The 23,053-nt window shown below is 40.0% G+C and overlaps 2 protein-coding genes across 3 annotated transcripts; one reads left to right on the top strand and one right to left on the bottom strand.

The window, feature by feature from the left end:
• Positions 1–675: 675 nt before the first annotated feature.
• ngrn (neugrin, neurite outgrowth associated) lies at positions 676–2,128 on the top strand. The gene is made up of 3 exons (XM_084070219.1): positions 676–1,022; positions 1,157–1,267; positions 1,363–2,128. Exons 1-3 carry the CDS (start codon positions 772–774, stop codon positions 1,955–1,957), a joined length of 957 nt encoding a protein of 318 aa, XP_083926345.1. The 5' UTR covers positions 676–771; the 3' UTR covers positions 1,958–2,128.
• A 384-nt stretch (positions 2,129–2,512) lies between these two features.
• On the bottom strand, positions 2,513–21,633 carry sort1b (sortilin 1b). 2 transcript variants are annotated; one of them, XR_014601711.1, is made up of 21 exons: positions 21,012–21,633; positions 18,578–18,637; positions 18,226–18,299; positions 17,992–18,094; positions 17,055–17,216; positions 15,428–15,501; positions 13,587–13,636; positions 13,038–13,165; positions 12,251–12,395; positions 11,829–11,984; positions 10,570–10,676; positions 10,225–10,327; positions 9,489–9,660; positions 8,713–8,903; positions 8,200–8,389; positions 7,545–7,661; positions 6,723–6,828; positions 6,406–6,518; positions 5,955–6,084; positions 4,558–5,358; positions 2,513–4,469 (listed from the first exon to the last, which is right to left on the bottom strand). XR_014601711.1 is itself a non-coding variant. In XM_084070217.1 (20 exons), the coding sequence occupies exons 1-20, from the start codon at positions 21,285–21,287 to the stop codon at positions 5,344–5,346; spliced, it is 2,472 nt and encodes an 823-aa protein (XP_083926343.1). In that variant the 5' UTR covers positions 21,288–21,633; the 3' UTR covers positions 2,513–5,343. The 2 variants fall into 2 exon arrangements, 1 of the variants encoding a protein (XP_083926343.1); XM_084070217.1 differs by having other exon boundaries at positions 2,513–5,358.
• Positions 21,634–23,053: the final 1,420 nt, after the last annotated feature.

Here is a 23,053-nt window from a genome sequence, read left to right as displayed (position 1 = left end):
GAAGACCCCTGTTCTACAGTGAGCTTATAACAACTCTACTCTATGCCTTATTTATTATAGCTGCAAGTTGTAAAATGTATTGTTGCAAAACATTATTCGAGGGCTTAACTAAGTATCTAAAAATGAACCCATTTTTTAATGTAATCAAATCAAGCAATCTCTGAATTGAGTACAAAGGACCCCAATGGAAACAAGCCAATGGCTTTCTTGTTTTTTTTTAAAATTCCTATTAGCTGACCTTGTATTGAACTGCACTTTCATGTGTTTTTTTCTGAAAACTTCTAATAAAGTATCCAATCAATCAAGCGTGAACATCAAAAACTTTTTCATGTGAAGGACCCCCAAAATCATACGAATTTGGCCGCGGACCCCCATCTCAAATATTTTGTGCCAGGGGAGATTTTTTTTTACTTCTTAAAAAATAGCAGATGTAACATAGGCAACGTATAAAATATGGATGATGGGGTTAAAATTATTGTGAATCTGTATTAACATATTTCTGCCTCAAGGACCCCTGGGGGTCCCTACCTCTACCTGGACCCCCATTTGAGAACCATTGCTCTAGTGAGGGCCTCCAGTCCAGTAGGGGTCGCAGCACAGCAAATTTGTGCTGTACTACACAAGCAGGAAGTTTTGAGCGGAAGTGTGTGTACATAGCTATATGATGAGCTCCAGTCTATGGATGAGCTCAGTGTGATAGTATCCAACACGAGTTTACTTTAGGACATGCTTGTGACTTGGATAGTAGATCTGGACATTTGATCCAGTAACATGGCTCTGACTGTCCGGCTGCTGTCCCTGGTCTCGAGGCTCGCTGCTCCATCATCAGCAACGGCCGCGTTGTCAGCATGGAGCTGTCGTTTTAAAAGCCTGGATGCTAGAGCTCCAGTCTGGGGGGAGCAGAGCCATTCACACTCACACAGGGCCTCAGACAGAAGACCAGGACGGCGACAACAAGACATGTTTGAAGAAGAAGAAGCTGACATGGAAGATGTAGATGATAAGCTGCAGGATTTAATCGAGTGAGAATAATTTATAACCACTCATCATTATGCACGTTATTTATTTTATGAAATAACTATACTTTTTGCTCTATATCATGGCATGATGTGACATACAGTTGTTGTTGGTCTTTAATTCTTTCGATGTATTTCAGTGAGGAGAGGAAGCGGCAGAAGACTGTTAAATACCATAAGATTAGGAGGCAAATGACGCCCTCAGGAGCCCCGGAGAGGAAGCTGAGCTGGGTTTCTATGGAACAAATCAGGTAAGGACCACTGTGGGTGACCGTAGTAAACCAAGCTTTTTATTCAACCCAGTGTCTCAGAACTCAACATGTTTGTAATGTTCTCCATCCCTCAGATATCTCAAGCAAGAGCAACCAGAGGAGTGGACAGTGGAGCGTCTGGCTGAGGGCTTCTCTGTCACCCCTGATGTCGTCCTAAGGGTTCTCAGGAGCAAGTTTACCCCTGTACCTGAAAGAAAAGCCAAGCAGGATGCAAAAGTGATGGCAAGACTCAGTCAGCAGGCCCTACCTCCAGGAAGAGGACAAGGACGGGACAGACCACAGCTGCCTGGTCTCAGCACGTTGGCTCTGTTGCCTGCAGAGAATTCTGCAAGCGCCTTGGTAACCCTGACATCCAAACAACAAGGCTCAAGAGCTCTAGCTGTCAGCCCAGGTGGTCCTCCTGACTCCCTCGCCACGCTGCCCACTCAGCTCTCAGTGTCACTAACAGTTCCCAGCCAACCTGCCCCAGTGATGTCCAGCTCAAATGCGAAAGACGGTGTTGCCAAGGACGGTGCTTTTGAGGACAGTGAGGAAGAGGAGGGCTGGGATGGGGAGGTGTTTTTAGAGGAAGAAATTGAGGAACTTATGCTAACAGCAAAGCATTCTCCCGTGGCACGAGTTGGAAATGAGTTCTTTGACAATGACGGCAATTTTCTGTATAGAATTTGAGAACTTCCTGCATATAATTGTTGGTTAACTGTGAGCGTAGTTTGCCTTATTACACTTTTTTTTGTGTACAAAAAAAAGGAGCACTCACTGATGCAGTTACATACATGTTTTATATTGTTAACTATAATTGTCACATGTCATTTGGTCAAATAAAATATTTAAACTCATTCACTATCAGGTGGTTTACTTAATGGGGTTCAATATTGTGAACGAAGGCAGTGGATTTCTGTTTAAACAATTAAGACCTGAGGCGATTCTACAAATGCCTTCTAAATCAGTAGTTCTCACTCAAAATTTTCCAAAAATGTTCAAAAATAGATGTACAAGCTTGTGCTGCGCTGTGAGCTTGTATATCTGCTATTTTTGATTAGATCCACTGTATTTTTGTAAATTAGATACAGTTGCTGTATATCACAATGTTCTGTTGAGATGCAGACTACTACAAACTAGATACTGATTTGTCACTAATATTTCTACTGCGCATTTAGTTTTACAGAAATCATTTGTAAAATGACATGCAAAGCCATAAATCAAGAGACAAGTTCAGAATGGGAATTTCCAGAACTACAGGAACAAGTTAATTTATTGGTCACCCAAAGCAAATTGTTTCAAATATACAGAAGAAACGTTGCAGATACAAAGATGTGACATTGTATATTTACATAACCATCACAATGACTTAATTAATTTATACAGCATTTCAAACTGCAAGAAAAGTGGGTCATCACCACTTTACCAGCAAACCTTCATTAAATAACAGTTTTACAGGCATCCACTCAGTCAGTGTTTAGCAGCTACATATCCCTGTATACACTCTCTTGCCAGTTAAGGTCAAGTTCACTCACAAATTCAGACAAACAAGTCAGAATCAGTCACTTAGATGTGACATGGAACATTGTGTAGAGAATTATTGGGTTGTCAGCCTATTTTTATGGATCAGATAAAATGAGTTGAATCAAAGTGTTATCAGAAACAAATCCTGATCAATTATTACTGGTGTGTAGGAAATTAGACTATTTCTGAAAGATTTATTAACTTTGGCAACAATTTCAACTTAGGAGTGTTATTGACTTACTGGATGTAACAGTGGTTACACAATAGCCGACACACAATTATTGAATACTTACTTGCCACACGAGGTGAGGGCACACATCATATTCTAGTACCAGGCACTTGTATAACCACATCCAAGCTATATCACATTTACTGCACTCTGAACCTGCTCATCATAAATAAATATAACCTGAATGAAAACTAATGCATTGAACACAAGAAAAAGAAAAAAAAAAACAGCTGTGCAACAAAATGTTGAAAGAAGCACATATGTTGGAGTTCATTCGATGGACAAGACATAACTGAAGTCATTGGTCAATCCAATGAATCCAGGAAGATAAAAAAAGTATGAATTTTTACAGTAGTTTGTTAAATGATGACTTCAACCTATCTTCATATAATTGGTCCTCACTAATGCCCGTTATAAGATGGTACCATTTTTGTCTACCCTGTCTGTCTCTCAGAGGAGGGCTGTGGACAGTTCAGAAAACCGCCTACCAGTGACTTCATCGATGGGGAATCCAAGCCAATAGAAACGGCAGGCTTTCTATTCCTGGAAAGTTAGCATGCTAAAATGGAAGCCATTGTATTCGCGTTATAAAAAAAGAAAAAAAGTGCAATCTTGTTTGGGAAAAAAACCTGCCTAATGATGATGTCACTGGTGGTCCACAGCCCTCCTATGAGACACGGTAGAATTTAAAAATTAAAACATTTTTTTTTAATCATGAACATTATTGAGGACCAATTATATGAAGATAGGTTGAACAGTGGGTGAAGTCGTCTTTTAAGCAATGGCATACCCCAGTTAGAAACATAAAATGTCCCTGTAGCCCTGTGGTTCTGGAGAAATAGTCTCACCATAAACATACAAATATCTGGTGTCAGCTTATACAGCCAGTCATGTTGGTTAGTTAACTCATATCTGCCAATTTGCTAGCATCAGTCAATCACACTAGCTGCATTTAAATAATCACTTTTCGTGTAGCTTCCGTGTTTCTGCCTTATAGTTAAATTGGTGCATTACAGTATCCCATATATGAATGAATCTGGTATTGTAAAAAATAGCTGTCAATATATTTACTATCAAACTAGATATTTATTCAGTTGTCTAATGATGCAATTTTTCAAACCAAATGGATATTATTCACATGGAATAATTATGTAAATTAAGTTGAAAAGTTCTTGTCACTGCAAAAACTATAGTAATTATACACATGACTTATGTGATGTGCACATGATATATGCAACAAAACAAGATGTTACAATAATTTTTCATTCATTTAATTTAATATGTAGGAAACCTGTTAAAAACAAACTTTGCCTACAAAGGACCTTGTGCTTTTGTCACTACTGCTCTCATTAGTTTTTGATCAAAATTACATCATGAAAGACACTCTCCTCTTCCATAGCTTTTGATGCATTATGTTAAAAATAAGCATGGGCATGGTATTTCACATCTCTATTTATCAAAACAGACTATTTGGAGCTTCTACAGATATTGCCGCAATTAAAGTATGTTAAAAATAAGCATGGGCATGGTATTTCACATCTCTATCAAAACAGACTATTTGGAGCTTCTACAGATATTGCCGCAATTAAAGTGTAACAGTGAATGTGCCCACACAACGTATCTTAACATGTTATTGCTATCAAACTGAATGCAAATGGCAGTTGCCATTTGCATTTTATTACTTGTTACCACTATTTAAGTGAAAGTTAAGGTGAAATGAGTAGCTTCGGAGAGTTATGACCCAAGCCAGAGTGATCGACAGCAGCCATATGACCACATTACCAAAAATAAATTGCATCACTAATGGAAAAAAGAAAAAGGTTTATGTACAAGTGTATGAGGATGAGGGAAGGACACACACACCTTTGATACAAGTAGATAATATTGCAAGGAACACTCCCACATGATGGGAGAGGCAGAACCCATAATGCAACGGTGGAATGCGACTAAAATTAAGTTGCTTTAAAGCAGGACTCTCTTACTCTGGTTCTGTCATCAATCCAAATTCACTGCCTCATTCCTCTGTTCCCAAAAGAAAGAACTTGGAAATTAGAAACTCAGCCGACAGGATCAATAATCAACGTGCAACACTACTAAGTCCCTTCAGTTTTCCTCAACTGTGGCATTAGTCCAAGGGAAGCCTCTGTACATTCATTGGATACCTCATGGATGACAGCAGTGACATAGACTCTTCACACAGCTGTGGAGGCCAAAGGTCACACTAGAAGGTAAAAGGAGGAAGTAGCTGGAGGCAGAACAGTGGCCAGCCGCCAAGTTTTACTGGAAACCTCACACTCTATTGCAGCATGACAGGTTGTGCCTGCTATTCAAGGAGGTCCTGTGTACAGAGAAAGAAACAACATAGGAATGAAGCCAAGGTCAGCCACAAGAGGAAGATATCCCTGTTGTTAATCCCACCCCAAATAACATCCATGTAGTTCTCTTTATCACTCGTTTATCTCCCTTCAGTTATGAACTAAATCTCTTCCAAAGTCATACTTTTTTGAATCCTAATGCTTAATTTATACTAGATGTAGTAGTAGATTGGCTATTTTAACCGTTGTACGAGAATCAGACTTAAAGGGTCTACACCATGAATTTTAACTTTTTCTTCATTTTTGTGTGTTTTTGGTCTCCCCCACCTCTCTTCTGTTCCAACAAATACCCGACTTCGAGCATGCAGGCTTTCATAGGCTATCTGTGGTTTTTATGTAAATTGGTCTGAAAACAGTCCGTCAGATTTGTTCCCCCACCCTACGTCACGTCTGGGAACAATTCCTCCCGTTTTTCAGTTCTAACAACAAAAAAAAAAATCCCAAAAAAAAAAAACATTTTTTTTTTCATTTTTAATTTTTTTTACATTTTTTTCTTATTTTTTTTTTTTACTTTTTCCTTTTTTTAAATTCATGGTGTAGCTCCTTTAAATATTAGTACCTCATCAGAGTCGTCGTGGAACTCCCTCTTGCCGTTCTGGGTGTGGTTGGTCTCCAGTGGCTCGTCCACCCCTTCAATACCATTGGCTTCAGCATGCTGCTGCAGCACAGAGTACCTGTGCACCAGGAACCTGTAGGACAGAGTCAAAACGTTATTTGAATCGTAAAAAGGCAGAAGAAGTCATACCACTAGGGGAAAAAATCCCTTGATCACAAATACACAAATACGTTTTAGTATGGGATCCTAGGCTCCTAGCACACATTTTATTTAAGTGTGGACAGGCTTATGTTACTAAAAAAGAGTATAAATCTAAAGCCTGATTTCTGAAAATAGCCGATCTACTGGGCTCACAATGCGATGCGTGGTGAGCTTGTAGATAGGCTATTTTCGGTGCACGACACCAGTGTGCAAATAAGTATAAGCCAGGCTTAAGCAAAAAGCTCCCACTGACCTTCCACCACAGACGTATTTCTTGATGAAGAGAACCCCAGCTACAGTGCTGAGCAGCATAATGATGACAACTGTCACCACTATGGGAACAGATTTGGAGGATGACATTTCCATCTGCACAACAAAACAACAAAAGTAAAACATTGAACAAAGGAATGTAAATCACTAATGGTAATACACAACATCTGACGAAATAAGGTGTAAGCCTAATTTATACACTGTAATACGACGGAGTCGCTTGGCAGCGTTGTTAGCTTGAAGATCAGGCATGCTGCACCATACCATCGTGCGATGGAGTATAAATTAAGCTTTACTCACCGTTGGTGTGTCCACCAGGTCACTGACACACTTCTTGCTGAGGTCTATCTCTTTTCGCGTAGGCTCCTTTCCCCCTTCACATTTATCTCCAGGGATTTTCCTATATCTTTATACCAGAGGGCATTGGTCAATTGATGCTCATTTATACTTTGCCACATCGTGACACATATTTCAGTTGGAAATCAGTTTCCTCAATGAAAAGGAGGAAACTGTTCTCAACAGAAAATGTGTTTTTGATAATCAGCCGTTTCATCTAGCTCATGCAATTAAAGGTAGGGTAAGTGATATTTTTTGGTTAAAACAAAAAGTATTTTGTTAAAAAGGTTAAAGCACTATATTCTGATAGTAATCATTGCTATAGAGTGTTTGTTCAGTAACAGATGTCTCCCCGTCTCTCCAGCTCTTTAATAAACAGAAAATACATTTTCCGGTAGGTGTCAAAATCTCAGCCAATTAGGAGAAAGTACCCATTTTTAAGCTTCATTTTTATAGTGTTCCAGTTTTTTTCATTTTCCAAAAGAAATATTAAAAATAAATGAAAAACGTTATCGAAATAACACGGCCCCATTATTTGAAGTTATAATGGGTTTGTCTAGGAAGGGGGCGTGTCTGATAAAATGTATATCAAATATCTAAATACTGAATCAAGCAACTTAAAAACGGTCTGGGGGGCTGACAAAAGCCTGAGTAGACGATAAAATGACCCAAAGTTTTTTTGAAAGTGAAATATCCCTTTAAATGTCAGTGCATGAAGGCACATATCACATACCATTGTGTGATGATTGTGTTTTATTGAATTAACACAAAGTAAACTTATCTTACCCACTAGTCTGCAGCTGCTCCTCCCTGCCATGCAAGCAGAACTCAAGAACCCGACCTATCAAATCAGGCTGCTCCACACACTCTGAGCTGTTCTCCTTACGGTAGTAGCCAAAGTCACTGCAGAAGGGACGGGGGGTACAGAAGATGACAGGATAGTGTGGAAACGGGGGTTGATTGGATTGTACATTGACCACATTATTGAAATGTCAACAAGACAACATGTTACACACCACATATCTAGAACAAACTACCAGAAAAACGCAGGTCTGCTACAACTGTGATATCTTTTCAATCACAGCGAAAAAAAACTTTCTTCTGCCTTTTGAGATTTTCTTTACTTATTCTGCACTGTAATTTTAATAATTTATAATAATTTTAATTTCATGTTGACTTCTTTTGTTTTTATTGTATTAAAAAGTCAGCTTATATTGTATTTTTCTGCTGTGTCCTGAATAGGCGTTTCCTATCAAGGAGATAGGTGTAACCTTTTAACTTTTACTGAATTCAAATTTATTCCTGTTATATTATTATTAAAATCTTAGTGTTTTGCCAATTATTTGGGGGCCCACTTGCAATATCCTTACGGTCCACAGGTTGGGAATCGCTGATCTATTGAAAAAAAAAAAAAAGTTTTGCATTAAAGTTGAAACCTTACCATAGGAAGTCATCCAGAGTGCACTCGCAGGGGGTGGGCTGGGTATTGACCTGGTAATCTCTTCCGTTCAAGCAAACAGAGTCCTTCCTCAAACGCAGGAACTTCTCTTTGTAGCCCAGCATACAGCCATCATTGGGGTCACTGATGTCATCAGAGTGCGCTAACCACTGCACATAGTCCCTGTCATCACCTTGTGAAATAATTATACAGGGACAAATAATAATAATAAATAAATAATAAATTGCAAATTGCTGAAAATGTATTTATTTTACATACAGTTTATTGATTTCATATTGTCATCATCAGACTAACTGTATCAAAAGCCCAACTATCGATTATTTTGTTACTTGTTTTTTTTTCATCTATTACATCTTTTAAAATGTACTAAATTGATTAGTCTATTTAACCACTTAAGCCATAGCTTATACTTTGTCATACAACAGCATAGTGCAAAATTGCGATTAAATCGATTACTTCGATGAACTGTTGCACCCCTACGACCATGTCACTCACATTCTCTAGTGAGGAGCTCTTCGAAGTCAATGGTGACAGAGACCCAGTACTGGCTGATGAGTGAATCTCGGTAGCCCCAGATACTGACATTCATGGAACGAGCGCCCGGCTCTGATGCAAGTCCTGTGAAGTGGATGGGATCGTTGGTGAAGTTGTATACACCCCAGCATTGGCCTTCATCAGTGGAAAATCTAACAGAAGAGCAAAGGATATGCAGCCATCAGGATATTCGTGTTCACAAGATTTTAGCACTGGTGCAGGACAAAAGCAATACAAGAGCAAAAGAAAAGAAAAGCATTTTATGCATAGTAAATGTGCAGCATCTAGTGTAGCAGGGGCAGTAATATTTTCATGGTAACGCAAGCTCTACCAATCAGAGACATTGCTGCTACATATTTCTCAGTGACATCGCAAATAAAACATGTTAAAACTAGATTGATTACATATGAAGCATATAGCATCGTTTTGCAACCACGTGGCTCGTGGCAAGTCTACATTTGATTGTTACTACATTATAGCTGACAATAAAAGTCTCTATTCTATTAGAGATACTAGGGTGAAAGTGGTTAAATACAAAATACAAGTATAATGCATTGTATTTATACAACATTTTCATTAAAGGTGAAACAAGTACCATAAGCAAAAAACGGCATAAGCAAATAAATAAAAAGACAAGAAAAAAGGCCAACGTTCAGTGCAACACAAAAGCAGTGGTTAGCAGCGATTAGCATTGATCCAGCCCAGGCATCTCTACCTTCCCTTCAACTGTGACTCACTTGATCTGGTGGATGGGTTGGGTGGTGCTGTGCTCCACAGCCACCAGCAGGCCTCCAGAGTCCAGGATGGCATAGTGATGGGGGCCCTTGAGGGCCTTTAGCCAGGTGTAACCGCCATCATCAGATACATAGACATCAGCTTTCATCACAGAGATGGCATCACCAACACTTCCTGAAGATGCATAAGGTCAGAGGATAAGCTACAAAAACACCTCAGCTACCTCAACACACCACATACAGTGATGTTATAGTCAAACTTTTCCTAAACATTTAAAGGTTGTTGGCGTAAATGAACAGCTCCCTGTGAAAACAAATTCGTCTTTACCGTCATGTAAATTTGTCCTACTGTAAATCTAATTTAGTCGAACCCTATATAGCTTGCTGCTTAGCAGAAATTAAAAAAATAATTGTAACTTTTATTTGAATAATAATTATAAATAAATGAGAATTTAGAATAATAAAAGTTTAACATATAAACAGCCTTGTGGCTTCGCTCGAGCACATTCATGCATGATTAATAGAAATAATGAAATAACAAAATAATGAGAATCGCAATCCTGCTTGTGATTTCGATTCACTGAATTGAAAGTCGATTTCAATTCGATTTTGATTGGTATTGAAAAATCATGACACCCTTCTTACATTAGTGCTGTAAATCAGTAGCATAAAAACAAAAAATATTTGTGTAGGCTGTAACTGAGCAGCGGATGCTGACGGCGGTCTGTGGGGACATTACCGTGAGCTATAATGAGGCCTACAGCGTTGGGCTCAGACAGAGGGAGCATGGGGACATTCAGCCTCACAGCAGTACTGTAGGCAGCATGTATGTGGAGACTGCACTGTAGAGACACAAAGACAACACGCTTGAAACTCGATTCGCAGTCATATATGTAGTCTGTGTTTATTTATTGAAGCAAATAACTACAAATTTAAACACATTTATATACATCAAATTTGGTCACCACTTTTCATACACTGCAATAATCTAATCTAATCTAAAGTCTTTTTGAGGTCAAGTTTCTACCAAGTCTAACTATCAGGTTTCTGTCCATCCCCAGGCACACCTAAAACCAGTATTTACCTTGTCAGGGTCTTTTGCCGTGGCATCACAGTTGGTGTTGGAAGGTTTCCGCAGTGGCACCCACTCACCACCCTGGTCAAAGGACACCACAGACTGCACTGAGCCATCTGGAACAACAAGACAATGACTTCAGAGCCAGCTCGTCCTCTCGACAGGCGGCTCATCTCACACAAAACAGCTAATTAAATATTTACTTAAGAGGCCCACAGTTCAAAAATTAGAAGTCTGATACACAAGAAAGATGTGCCTGGGTGTATACGTATGTGACAGAAACGGAGGTGCGTGTATACATATGTGCATGTACATGAGAGTTGTGGGATGTAGGTCGAATATGTTTGAGTGCTAGCATAATGGTGCCCAGCCCACATCATCACTTTATATATATAAACTTAAAGGGTTAGTTCAGATTTTTTGAGTATTATCTGTAGGAAATACTTACCATTAATGTAGTGGTTGCAAAGGTATTAATTGATTGCCCGGGTCCCGTGGTCAGAGTTATGGTCCGTTTCTGATAAATATGAAGTAGTTCCGGTAGATTAGTAGATTTGGTGGGGGCCGCTCATTAAAAATAAATACATTAAAAAGACTAACGTCATTTGTATTGTTGACCTATTTCTACCATACAGAGCAGGTTTCGTTCAATTTCGACCCCTCTGTCACATGGTACTAATGTTTGTGTCCAGAATCACTGCGCCGCGGAAGCCTACTCACGCACAAAATATATGACACAAAAAATAGTACCATGTGACAGAGGGGTCGAAATTGAACGAAACCTGCTCTATATGGTAGAAATAGGTCAACAATACAAATGACGCTAGTTTTTTAAATGTATTTATTTTTAATGAGCGGCCCCCACCAAATCTACTAATCTACCGGAACTACATTCATATTTATCAGAAACGGACCATAACTCTGACCACGGGACTCGGGCAATCAATTAATACCTTTGCAACCACTACATTAAGTAAGTATTTCCTACAGAAAATACTCAAAAAATATGAACTAACCCTTTAATTCATTTATTTTTCCTTTCCTTGTTAATTCACCTCAAATACCTTTAAGTGCGGTCGAATATGTTTGAGTGCTAGCATGCATTTGTGTGTTGCTATTTGACATGGTAGAAGTTGGACACATGCTGTAAGCATGTCTATGTGTAATGTATGCATGTGTGTCCAGGACAGTGACAGTTTCAACGGTGTCATTCGTCAAAGAGAGTGACGGCGTATTACGACAAAGCATACATTTAGTATCATAGCTACCTTCAGCTAGCACACTAGTGATAAAGACTCCCCGGAGAGAGGTGACATTAGTGAAGTCAGTGTCGCCTCCAGTGGTGGTGTAGAGGTGGCGCTCCAAGGACTTGGAGTACACAGTGCCGCGGTCGTCTGATACATAAATGGTGCCAAATCCTGTATCTGTAGGCATAAATAACCACTTTCAGCAAAGAAACACATGTAATGGGTGGGCCCTACACTGCTTAGTATGTTCAACAGCACACCAACACAACATAATTGACAATTAACCATATAGTTTCACAACAGAAAGATTTGAATAGTCTGTGATTTAATTATTGGATTTAATCATTTGGAATATAACAGCAGGTCAGTGTTAATGATCTAAATCTGTGCTTGATAACATTTTTTCAAAATTGCGACACCAAGGGTTAAAGTGGTTCACTGACCTCCAGGTTCATCTACATGCATGAAAACCATATCATTGTTGGCTGCTAAAATGGAGTAGAACTGTTCATGTCCAACAGGGGGCAGCTGGGCCATGTTCCACACATCACCCTGATCCACTGACACATGGATCATCCTCAGGGTAAACTGCAGACAGATGACAGAAAGGAGATGCTTTTTAAACAAGAAAGAACACCTTCAGAGCAACTTCCGCACCCACACACCCATAAGAATGTCAACAGAGTGATGGAATGGAGCTTAGTGTAAAAATAGCATACACAAACCTATGCAAATACTTGAACACAGCCTGACAAACAAGACGGTAGACACATACATGCCAGCAAACTCAAGGAGAAGAATCTGTCCGTCAGAGCCACAATTGTACTAAACCTGATCTACAATGACTAATGATTAATTCTATTTTCAAACATTGTCAACACTTTTTATTCCAAAACAAATACTGACATACTGACATACTGTATTATGAACTGGAAAAAGTATGATGTAATGCTTTTTTCAGATGTGATAGATGTGACACACTTAGCCACTTTCACTTTCTCTTCAAACGTTTTAAAAAATAGCAGATCTACAAGCTCACAACACGGTGCAATGCGACACGTGAGCTTTTTGCAATTTCTTTTTCTTTTACAGAAAATACAAAACATACAAATTTGAAATATTGAGATACAAGGTTTCTGTCCGACAGCAACGATATACAGAATCAATACTACGACCTCGGCATATAGCTCACATTTCCCCCATTTGCTATTGATGAGAGCTCATACCAACCTTGCCTGTCATTACAGAGGCGAAGATGAAACGTCCACCAAGCCCAAAGGAGAAGAGCTTAGTGGCCACGGTCTTGATAGTTTTCCCATAGTCTGTTGTCCTTCTCAACTCCAGCATACCTCGGTCAGCTGAAACATAAGGAATAATTATAACAGAGATCTTATTGTGCAGTTGGAAATACAGTAGTGCAAATGATAAAGTGTTTGGTAATGTCAAAATTTGTAAAGATTTGAGATCCAATCCAATCAAAGGAGAACATTAACTCGTTGCTCCTGTGTCTTTTTACATAGGCTACTGTTTACCATTTAGGCCTATTGAAAATTAGCGTTTTATCAATGAATCTCAGGAAAATACTATCCTTAAAATCGACTTGTGTTGTTGTGGCATTGGATAGAATAAAATCGCTGGCTGAGGAAAGCATATGATGAAGGTTTGACTGACAACGTTCAAAATTGTAAAGACATCAGTTTTCATTCACAGTTCCTGAGGTTGGGGCTTAATGATGTTTTTAAATTACATTTTGCTTCACAGTTTGAGGGAGACACTCACCGCAAGATCCGTTGATGTTTGTGCTGAAGAAGATGGTGTTTTTCATCCCCCTACAAACACAGAGGAAAGGAACAGGTATGTCAGATAAGCGCTCCCCCACATATATCGGCTCAGAGAGTCAAGGCTATATAAACAGAAGAGATGCGGATTGGCTTTGTTAATGAATAAGTCAAGTTAACCTACATCGGACTGCGGAACCTTTGGGATGAAAACATTTCTTGCCTTAGGGGGGAAAAGTTAACCACTTAAGCCCTATATACATACTTCGTTGTAAATTTTCAAAAATAGCACTTTTTTTTTTTTTACCTAGATACTGATGCCAGGTTAATGTGGTTAATATTTCACATTTGGCATCATATTAGAGTCCACAGTAATCTTTGAGAATGTGAGACCATGCATGATAGCCAACGGAAATGGCTCTTGTTTTCTTCATAGTTGCATAGATACTGGATGAGCAAGTATAAACACATCTCACTTGACTGGCACTTCCAACAGACTTCTGCCTGATTTATACAGTACTTGGTTGCGCATCGTGTTCAATCTAAAAGCTCACGCGTTGCTTCTGCAACCGGTTTCTTTCAGTGCACAACAACGGCCCACAACAAGGACAAATCAGGCCTTACTAGTGTGAAAGAAACATAGCTTAGCACCTTAGCTTGTCATATTTCATACATTGTGAGGTGTCACATGCTATTGCTTATCAAATATAATCAGCATAAAACCTTGCCCTGCCTAAATATGTACTTTACGACAAGTGTTTTGACTCCAGAAAACTCCTGCCCCAGTTGAGATTGACCTATTTTGCCATGGACTGTTCATATCAAGGTTAGGCCTCATGAGAGAATACTAAAGGCTGTGTCAGAGAAAAGACAGAACAGTGTGTGTCAGAGAAAAGACGGAACAGTGTGTACAACTCTATCAAGCTCAGCAGTCTTGGCGTTACCGACTTAGAAACCAAAGTCAACAAACATATTCAAGCAAGGATACCAAAGACACCCGATGATGCATACCAGGAAATAACTATGAGAAAAATAGTACTGCTGGCTACAGCCTGGAAACAATCAGCTAGTCACACAGTAACCAACCTTGTTACCTTACAATCCTGTCTAGGGAAGCAGAGTTTTGCCTATTTTACAATTATGTAGCAATAAAACAAGCTTACGTACGTTACGCCTAGTTCACACCAACAACAACAGTGGTTTTCCGCCAAATGACTATGCTCAAAATGTCTTAAACTTCCTTGTCACCATCACGTGTACGCACAACTTTTTTCTGAAACCACCCCGTCACAGTGAATTCGCTACTTGCCAAAGACCAGGGGTCTTCAACATTTTTCAGGCCAAATACCTTTTACCTGAGAGTGAGAGTGAGAGAGACGAAGCAAGGACCCCCACTACACCCATGGAGAGCCAGTCAAGCATCATTTCATGTGCACAACACGTAAACACATTTCTTGCCTTGATCAACAATCTCTCAAAACAAGAAATGAGAATACAGTATCTTCCCCATAGCTATAATAACTATGACTGTTATGGGAACACAGAGAGAAAAACAGAGAAGCAGTTGTTAAACTGATACTGTATATACCAGCATAAAACACTTCCTCAACTCTTCACCCTGTGCCACACAGATAAGAACTGGGTTCTACTTCTACTCCATTTCCATAGATAGTTTCATGACAGTTATCTCTCCGAGAAGTAACTTAAGTTAACTGGTAAACATAAGAACACACATTATAACATATTTAATCCTGCACACTGACTAACTGAGTGTTAATTAAAATGTTATTATTGTGTGTAAAGATGATGTGCAAATGGTATTTGTCTTTTGCCGTCTCTTACCATTTAACCAGGCACACCATGTCATGGATCTTTCTCCAGGTTTCACCAAAGTCCTCGGACAGCCACAGTTCATTCTGAGGGCATAAAATAAGACCAGGTAGATGAGACCAGGTATCTTTTGAGACCAGGTATCTTTTGCAATGGCAAAAGATACCACCACTTACCTACACTTTTAATACTAGACAAGTATAATGTACAGCTGTCCAAATAAATTACAAATGTGCATAAACAATAGTTTTGTTAACAGTGGCCATCCATCCCATAAATGTGTCTGATACAAACATGCCATTGTTTGCCATAATGTATACAATGCCATAATGCAACTATGATGAGCTGCTCATGCACATAACAGCTCAACTACCTCAGCAGTCATGACAAATGTATTAGGAATGTATACATTACTAAAGTTGTTTGGCAAGAAAGAATGCTCTTTCCAGAGCTCCAGAGAGCTAAACCATGGTGCATGACAGCACCCACCCAGTCTTGCCCAAAAATGGATGGACGGTAGATCTGAGATAGAATTCACAAAATGTGAAAAATATTCACACACACACAAAAATAAAAAATAAACATCTACGCCGGTGTAGCAGTGGAGAGAGTCGGTTCCACGGCATACACATCTTCGAAAACCTCACAGGGACCACACATACCATGCAATGATGTAAGAGTTCAACAACGCCTGTACAGCCTCGGGCGCTATGAGCTTGTATATCTGCTATTTTTGAATAGCCCAAAGTGTAAAATAATGCTTTTTAGCTCAAATCTAAAAATGAGACAGTTCCAGGTCTTAATGGGTTAAGGTACAAAACAAGCGCACTGTACTTCACCAAGTCCAAGTCTGCAATTCCATAACGTCTAAAGGTTTCAGTGGGACATTCAGTTTTACGCAAAACATTCCACGATCAGTGTATGAATGTGTGTGTGAATGGGTGAATGTAATGCACAATATATGTAAAGCGCTTTGGATAAAAGCTCCACTGGCGTGAAACTATTAACCGTGTCACAGGAACATTTTCAATCTTTTTTCATTTACTTCATTTTTTAATTAGGCCCATGATCAGATTTTAATCTCTGGGACTGGGACCCCAATCTACACTGTAAATATAACGGATTGTACAAATGGACCTGTAATGTAGCCTAGAATCCAGACTGAGTCGCTCCCTTCAGCGTTTTCTTTTTTTTTTACTCCGCTTCTCAGTCCTTCTCTTCCATTTGGGCCTGATTCCAAATGTCACCCGTTACGTAGGCACGTCATTGCTGATTGGATAGTGCTCAACAAATCACAGTAGAAGGGAAGTGACTTGAATTTGACATTTGAAGGCTCTGGTCCCGCCCCGCCCACAGACCCATTACATTGGCCGGCTCTGGTCTAGCCCCGCCCAGAGATCAATCAGAATTCTCGGCTTCCAGGCGCCAGTCAAGACTCTTCAAAAAATAAAAACAAAACCGCCTGGATTCCAGGCTCCCTATAAGGGTCCATTTGGTTCCATTTGTACATTCTCAGAGTTACAGACCTGTAAGGCTCCATTTGGTTCCTAACAATCAATCATTTAGCTGAGGACCCCCTGGAACCCCCTCAAGGACCTCTGGTGGTCCCCAAACCCCAAGTTGAGAACCAGTGACTTACAACATTGCTGATGACCATCAGGACATTGGCATCACTTGGGTTGTATGCGATCTGCATCAGAGGGATGAAGGGCAAGTCATGGTGGTTGAAACTCTTGCCAAAGTCATCTGAAACAAAGATCCGAGATCCAAGGCTTCCAGACATTTCACCTGTGAGGATCACCTTGGAGACAAAATAGAAAATTCACACTAATGAATGGATTATCATACCTGTGACAGCAGACATCACAGTGTACTGCTTCACTACATTGATTTTTGTACCCTATGTCTAGTAGAATACAAGGAAACAACGCTGAAATGAACCCATTCAATCCGGGAACGCATACTGTGTCATCTTAGATTTTCAGCTATAACCATAATTTTGTACGTAGGGCTATTCAAAAATAGCAGATCTACAAGCTCGTAGCACTTCACTTGGTGCCAATGTGAGGTCCACAGTGAGGTCCCCAGACCTCACATTGGGAACCAGTGGTCTAGATCAGTGGTTCTCAAACTTTTTCATGCCAAGGACCCCCAAATTGACACTTATTAACCCGCGGACCCCCATTTGAAAAGATTTACGAGGGACCCCCATAATAGAAGATTTTTTTTACAACTCTAGCAGTGATTTTCAACCATTTTAATTTCAAGGACCCCCAGTTAGACATGCATCAGGCTACGGACCCCCATTTAGTGTCATTTCTATCTCTGGGACCCCAATTTATGTTGTAAAATCAATGTTCATTTAACGGGTCCATTTGGTTCCATTTGTACACTCTCAGAGTTACAGACCCATATGGGTCCATTTGGTTCCTAACTACCTATTATTTAGCTGGGGGACCCCCTGGAACTCCCTCAAGAACCCCTGGGGGTCCCCGGACCCCACTTTGAGAACCATGGGTCTAGATGTCTACACGGCTGTAGGATGTGTGGTGAATTTTCATCAAATCATGACTCACTTTCCCAGAGTTCTCGGGACCGATAGCAATGCCAAACTCTGTTCTGATGAAGGTGTTGTTGATCAGGGTGGTCACGTCCACAAATGTCTTCCCATAATCCCCACTGGAAGATGAGATGTCACAATTTAGATACAAATCAGATAGCCATAGTCCTGTCTAATAGATGTGATGATAAGAAACCAATTGTAGATATGTATTATATTATCTAGGATAGGATAATGTGAGGAGACATACCTTCGATAGAGTTTGGACTGGCCAAATCTTAACATGAAAAAGGGCACCTGAAAAGTTGTCAAAGCCAGGATGACCTGACAAGAAAGAGAAAGGATTCAACATTAGAAAACGATGTACAAGACCTCAATGAAGCATACACATCCTATCACTTGTAAGAGATGGCTCTCTGCTCACTGTGTTCACTGTGTTCAGTCTCTGCTCACTGCGTTCAGTGTCACATTTCACATACATTATGATAGATCTGCTAACTGTGCTGAGTAATCCTACTGTATGTCTAGTTCCACTCATATCAGTAGCGAGGCAATGCAGTAAAGATTTGTTTGGTGCAAACAGATAAACATATAATACTCACCCCTGAGCCATCGCCCACCCAGGCCAGCGATACTGATCCACTCAGGTCATTGAAGGCATACTAAAGAAAAAACATTGCGGAAAAACTATTTAATTCACGGTTTGGCAATGCCAAAAATAATAATGTTACAAATGTAATAATAATATAATAATTGGATAATGGCATGCAAGTTTGAAAATGGCCTAAATGCTTAAGGAGGCAATAGTAAATAAATAATGTTGTTGTAGGCCTGCAGTCAATAGACAAAATAATGGGAAGGAAAGAGTTCTCGCACCATTGCGCATTATGTATCCACACATGCATGGTAAACCTATTCATTAACATTCATTGTAGCCAGTATCTGTTTGCTTTGCTTTTGCTGGTATCATGTTTGTCTGGTATGTTGTTGTGAGTGACCGAGTGTTTTAAGCTATCCTGACAAGTGCAAAGTGATACCACTCAGTATCAGGCAGACAATAGAAAATCACTTCAATGAGCAGCACTAAAGCTGAATGTATACTCCATCACACGACAGTGTTGCTCGTTTTCAAGCTATGGAGTATAATTAGACTTTAGGCTAGACTGCTCCAAAGGCAAACCAGTCAAAACAAAACGGATGCCAACAAACAGAACAACACTCTGACAGAAGCTTGGAGTGCATCAAGAAAATGAGGCCGTCTGGGCTATTACCATAGAAATCGATAAAACTATTATGAGGCAACTATGTGCCTACAGGTTATTGATCAGAAGCACTTTTGCTTTCATTCTGAGCTACTCTGCTTGTCTTACACTTAAATCCTTTATCCCATCAAGTGGCTCTTGACTACTTTAAACTATGGGTATATGTTGACTGTGTGAGAGCAGACCATTTCTAGCAGCTAGTGTAGGCAAAACATTGGAAGCTTGTACTAAAAAGAATTTCAACCACTCTTTTACACCTGTAAACTTGTGATGTGATGTGACAATAAACCTTAAGTTGAAGATGGCACCACAACACAATAAAATCTAATTTAAAAAAAATGGATGAATTAACACTGAGGATTGAATGTGGAAGAACAAGGCAAGTCTCGTGGTATTCTGGCTTCCACTTTGGATTACAGGCGACAAGTTCTACAAAGGCAGAAATGCAAGGTTGATTGCACGGCGAATTACAGTAGGCAAATGAGCAATGCAAAACCCGGAACTGCATACAGCTTCCATTTGATTTTGTTGTGGGGGAAAACAGTAGCCAACTACAGTATGTTTAACTGGGTTTATTGCTTGCCTTTTTCATCTTCAAATTTACATTAAATACTTTTTTTGTACCCAGCTGCTTTATGTTTGGTATAAACGCAACATGAATGAATGCTTATCAGTAATGACTTGGCATTTTGTTTGTCATCTGGTTCTACATGAATGCAGTAGCCCAAGTGAACATTGGTATGCTTTATCCTGTGCCAACACACTTAAATCCTTAGCACATCTGGTGGTACCACATTTAGCCTACTCTCCACTCCAGGATTTTTATGCATCTCAACACAAAGACCCCCAGTCTCTGTATGTCTTTAACACAGACAGCTTACAAATTGTTACAATGATTTAAATGATAGCTACTGTGCTGCCAGTCACAAGGTTTCACCATAGGCCTGCCTGCTAAAAGAAATTAAGGTCCACATTCAGAATCATGGAGACAGAAAAAGATGGACTCCACAACGCAGAATATTACTGCATCCTTTCCATTACCAAAATATAGGTCATAGCCTTGACTGGGGCATTCCTGTGGTTATAGTTAAACCTAGAAGCCCTTCACTGGACCCTTAGTAGAACTTAACATTATAATGCACATTTTAAACGATGTGAGCAAGACAGGCTGCTACGATTTTATTGCAGGATTCATTTAAAGAGGGCTTGGATATCAGACTTAAGCTCATGTACAGGGGCACATACCTTCCTGTTGTGTGCAAGCTACAGTTCTAACATTAATGTGTCCATAATGCCTTTTTCTTTCTCTCTTTTTTTAAACGTTTAAACTCTTCCACCTACTATGGGAATCGAGACTTAACAAATCTATCCAGGCCAGGGAAAGGTAACAGGATAGGTGGGCACTCGGCACCTCGATGTCAAATTGGCATGTTTCTAATCATTTATACTTTACTTTAAACCATTTTCAAATTATTAGTCAGAATATCTACCCCTTCTATCCCTTCATATATTATTTTATATTTATTTTCACATTTGGACATTTTGGACCGAGGTGCCCAGATGTCCCTCGTGCCCACCTATCCTGTATCCCAGGGAAAGGGGGCCTATAATCAGTAGGCTTCTAAATAGCCTATATGCATAGCAGATTAGGCCTCTATACGTGTGAAGTGAACCTGATCACCTGCCTGCGCACCGCCTTCCATCCAGTATAAGATATCATAATTACCTGTGTGGGGGAAAACAAGGTAACAGGACCAGGGTAATATTAACTTACGCTGTGAGTGTTGTTGGCCAACTTGGTTTCATATCCTTGAAGGGCTGTACAGGTGTCATCGGTGCTCCTTTTGTTTACCATACGCTTTGCTGCTGGAACCTGCAGCCATTCTGGAAGAAGAGATCTCTTTGCGATGTTCACACGTCCCTGTCTGTTGGAAGAACCCACGAAAAATGTGGGTGATGATCGCTGGTGGCGCTGCTGAGATTCTTCTAAACAAACTGTTAAAGTGAAGAATAAAAACAGAATGCAGGGCACTAGGCGTCCCATTCTCATGATTCTGAACCACTGGGGGAGTAAAGCAATAATAACCGGGTTGTATGTTTATGCTAATCTTTCCCAGGAACGAAGCTCTGCCTCTGTCGATGACATCAACACAACACAGTCGTCCTGACAGCGAGGAGAAGCTTTGTATTCACGGCTCACAGACGGTGTGCTCCTCTACGTAGAGCCTTCTTCTCGTCCAAGTTCAACGGAGAAAAAAAGCATCGCAGTAGTAGTGGGGAATCTCTTCATTTGATAACACCCGTATCCCCGTTGATTCGTGATGCAATCGCTTTAATAGTCCAAGAAGAGATACAATTGTAAGGATAGCCCGAAACTGTGTTACATACACCGCCCACCCGGCCCGCCGCAGAAAGACTACGCTGAGATTGGTCAACCTTCCATTTGACCCGCCCACACAGACCGTTCTGATTGGTCAACCTTCCGTTTGACCTGCCCACACAGAGCGTTCTGATTGGCTGCGACCTGCTCGAGCGCATGAACTACTAGAGCGACTCACTCAGCTGTCAAAAGCTTTTTAACATAGGTTGGTTGGGCGGAAGAGTAAACAGTTCAAGTCCACTCAGTTAATGGTGTGGTGATTGTAGTGTGAGCCAGTCCACCACCTGTAAAGCTAATCAATGGTGTAAAGTAACTCAGTACATTTATTCAAGTACTGTGCTTAAGTAAAATTTTGAGTACAATTTTTTTTACTGGAGTATTTCCAATTTTCTGTACTTTACTTCTACTCCACTACATATCATGAGGCAAATATTGTACTTTTACTCCACTACAATTATTTGAAAACTTTAGTTACTAGTTACTTTGTAGATTTAGATTATTATTACAAAACATGCATTACCCACTTCAGCCCTATATACATTTCACCCATTTGAAAATTGTCGATCTACAAGCTCACAATGCATCAAGATGCGACACAAGATGCAAGCTTGTAGATCTGCTATTTTCAAATCAATTTTATAAATTTGGAAACTTGTGAAATGGGACATTCTGTAAAATACTTATAACATCAGTTTGGCTTGAGCTGGTCAAGCTGGTTGAGCTGGTCGGCCAGCTAGAAGAATAGATCTGATGTTGTCAATGGAGAGCTAGACCAATACGTGACCACCCGAGCCCAGCTTGCAGCTTGACCAGCAATCCTGCCCAGGTGTGCAAAACCTTCCTAAACCAACAAACCAGCCCATTAGAATTAGATCAACAAGACTGGTCAGGGTTGTTGAACAGCCTTGTAGCTGTTTTCTCTTTTTTGCAGGGTGCAAATGATGTGAGGGTATCATTCAGCCTTGGCCTTATTGTGTTCTGACAGAATATTATAGAATCAAGACGCCACTTCATGCTGGCCTGTATTTATTGTTATGAGTACTGCTTGAGACTATGTACAATTGTACATGTTGTTGTTGCTGCTGCTGCTGCTGCTGCTGCTGTGTGTGTGTGTGTGTGTGTGTGTGTGTGTGTGTGTGTGTGTGTGTGTGTGTGTGTGTGTGTGTGTGTGTGTGAGCCAACAGATTATCCTTCAGCAGACAAATTGTCTCACTCTTATCCTTATCCTAATACAGTTATATATCCTATTTAGTATCTGAGCACTGGCTAGGATATCTGTTGAAGAAAATGAGTCTCAAAATTAGATTGATCCATTTTGCAGATTACAGTGAGACAAATTCTGTACTTGAGTAAAGTTGTGCATGTGATGGGATGGAGAGCCCCAGTGCCAAAGGAACCCATGACTACCGGTCATGTGGTGAAGGAAAAAAACAACA

This window comes from Gymnoscopelus microlampas (assembly GCF_963454915.1).
Source record: "Gymnoscopelus microlampas genome assembly, chromosome: 10".
NCBI lineage: Eukaryota > Metazoa > Chordata > Actinopteri > Myctophiformes > Myctophidae > Gymnoscopelus > Gymnoscopelus microlampas.
This window is presented reverse-complemented; position numbering and strand designations above follow the sequence as displayed.

Bases quoted from the DNA above. Each gene is read 5' to 3' on its own strand.
- ngrn (XM_084070219.1), top strand. From the start codon at position 772: ATGGCTCTGACTGTCCGGCTGCTGTCCCTGGTCTCGAGGCTCGCTGCT. The intron at 1,023-1,156 runs GTGAGAATAATT...GATGTATTTCAG, and splicing joins AAGCTGCAGGATTTAATCGA to TGAGGAGAGGAAGCGGCAGA. The intron at 1,268-1,362 runs GTAAGGACCACT...TCCATCCCTCAG, and splicing joins GTTTCTATGGAACAAATCAG to ATATCTCAAGCAAGAGCAAC.
- sort1b (XM_084070217.1), bottom strand. From the start codon at position 21,287: ATGAGAATGGGACGCCTAGTGCCCTGCATTCTGTTTTTATTCTTCACT. The intron at 12,396-13,037 runs GTTGGTATGAGC...ATCTGTCTGCAG, and splicing joins CCTCTGTAATGACAGGCAAG to TTTACCCTGAGGATGATCCA. The intron at 7,662-8,199 runs GTAAGGTTTCAA...TCCCTTCTGCAG, and splicing joins ACTCTGGATGACTTCCTATG to TGACTTTGGCTACTACCGTA.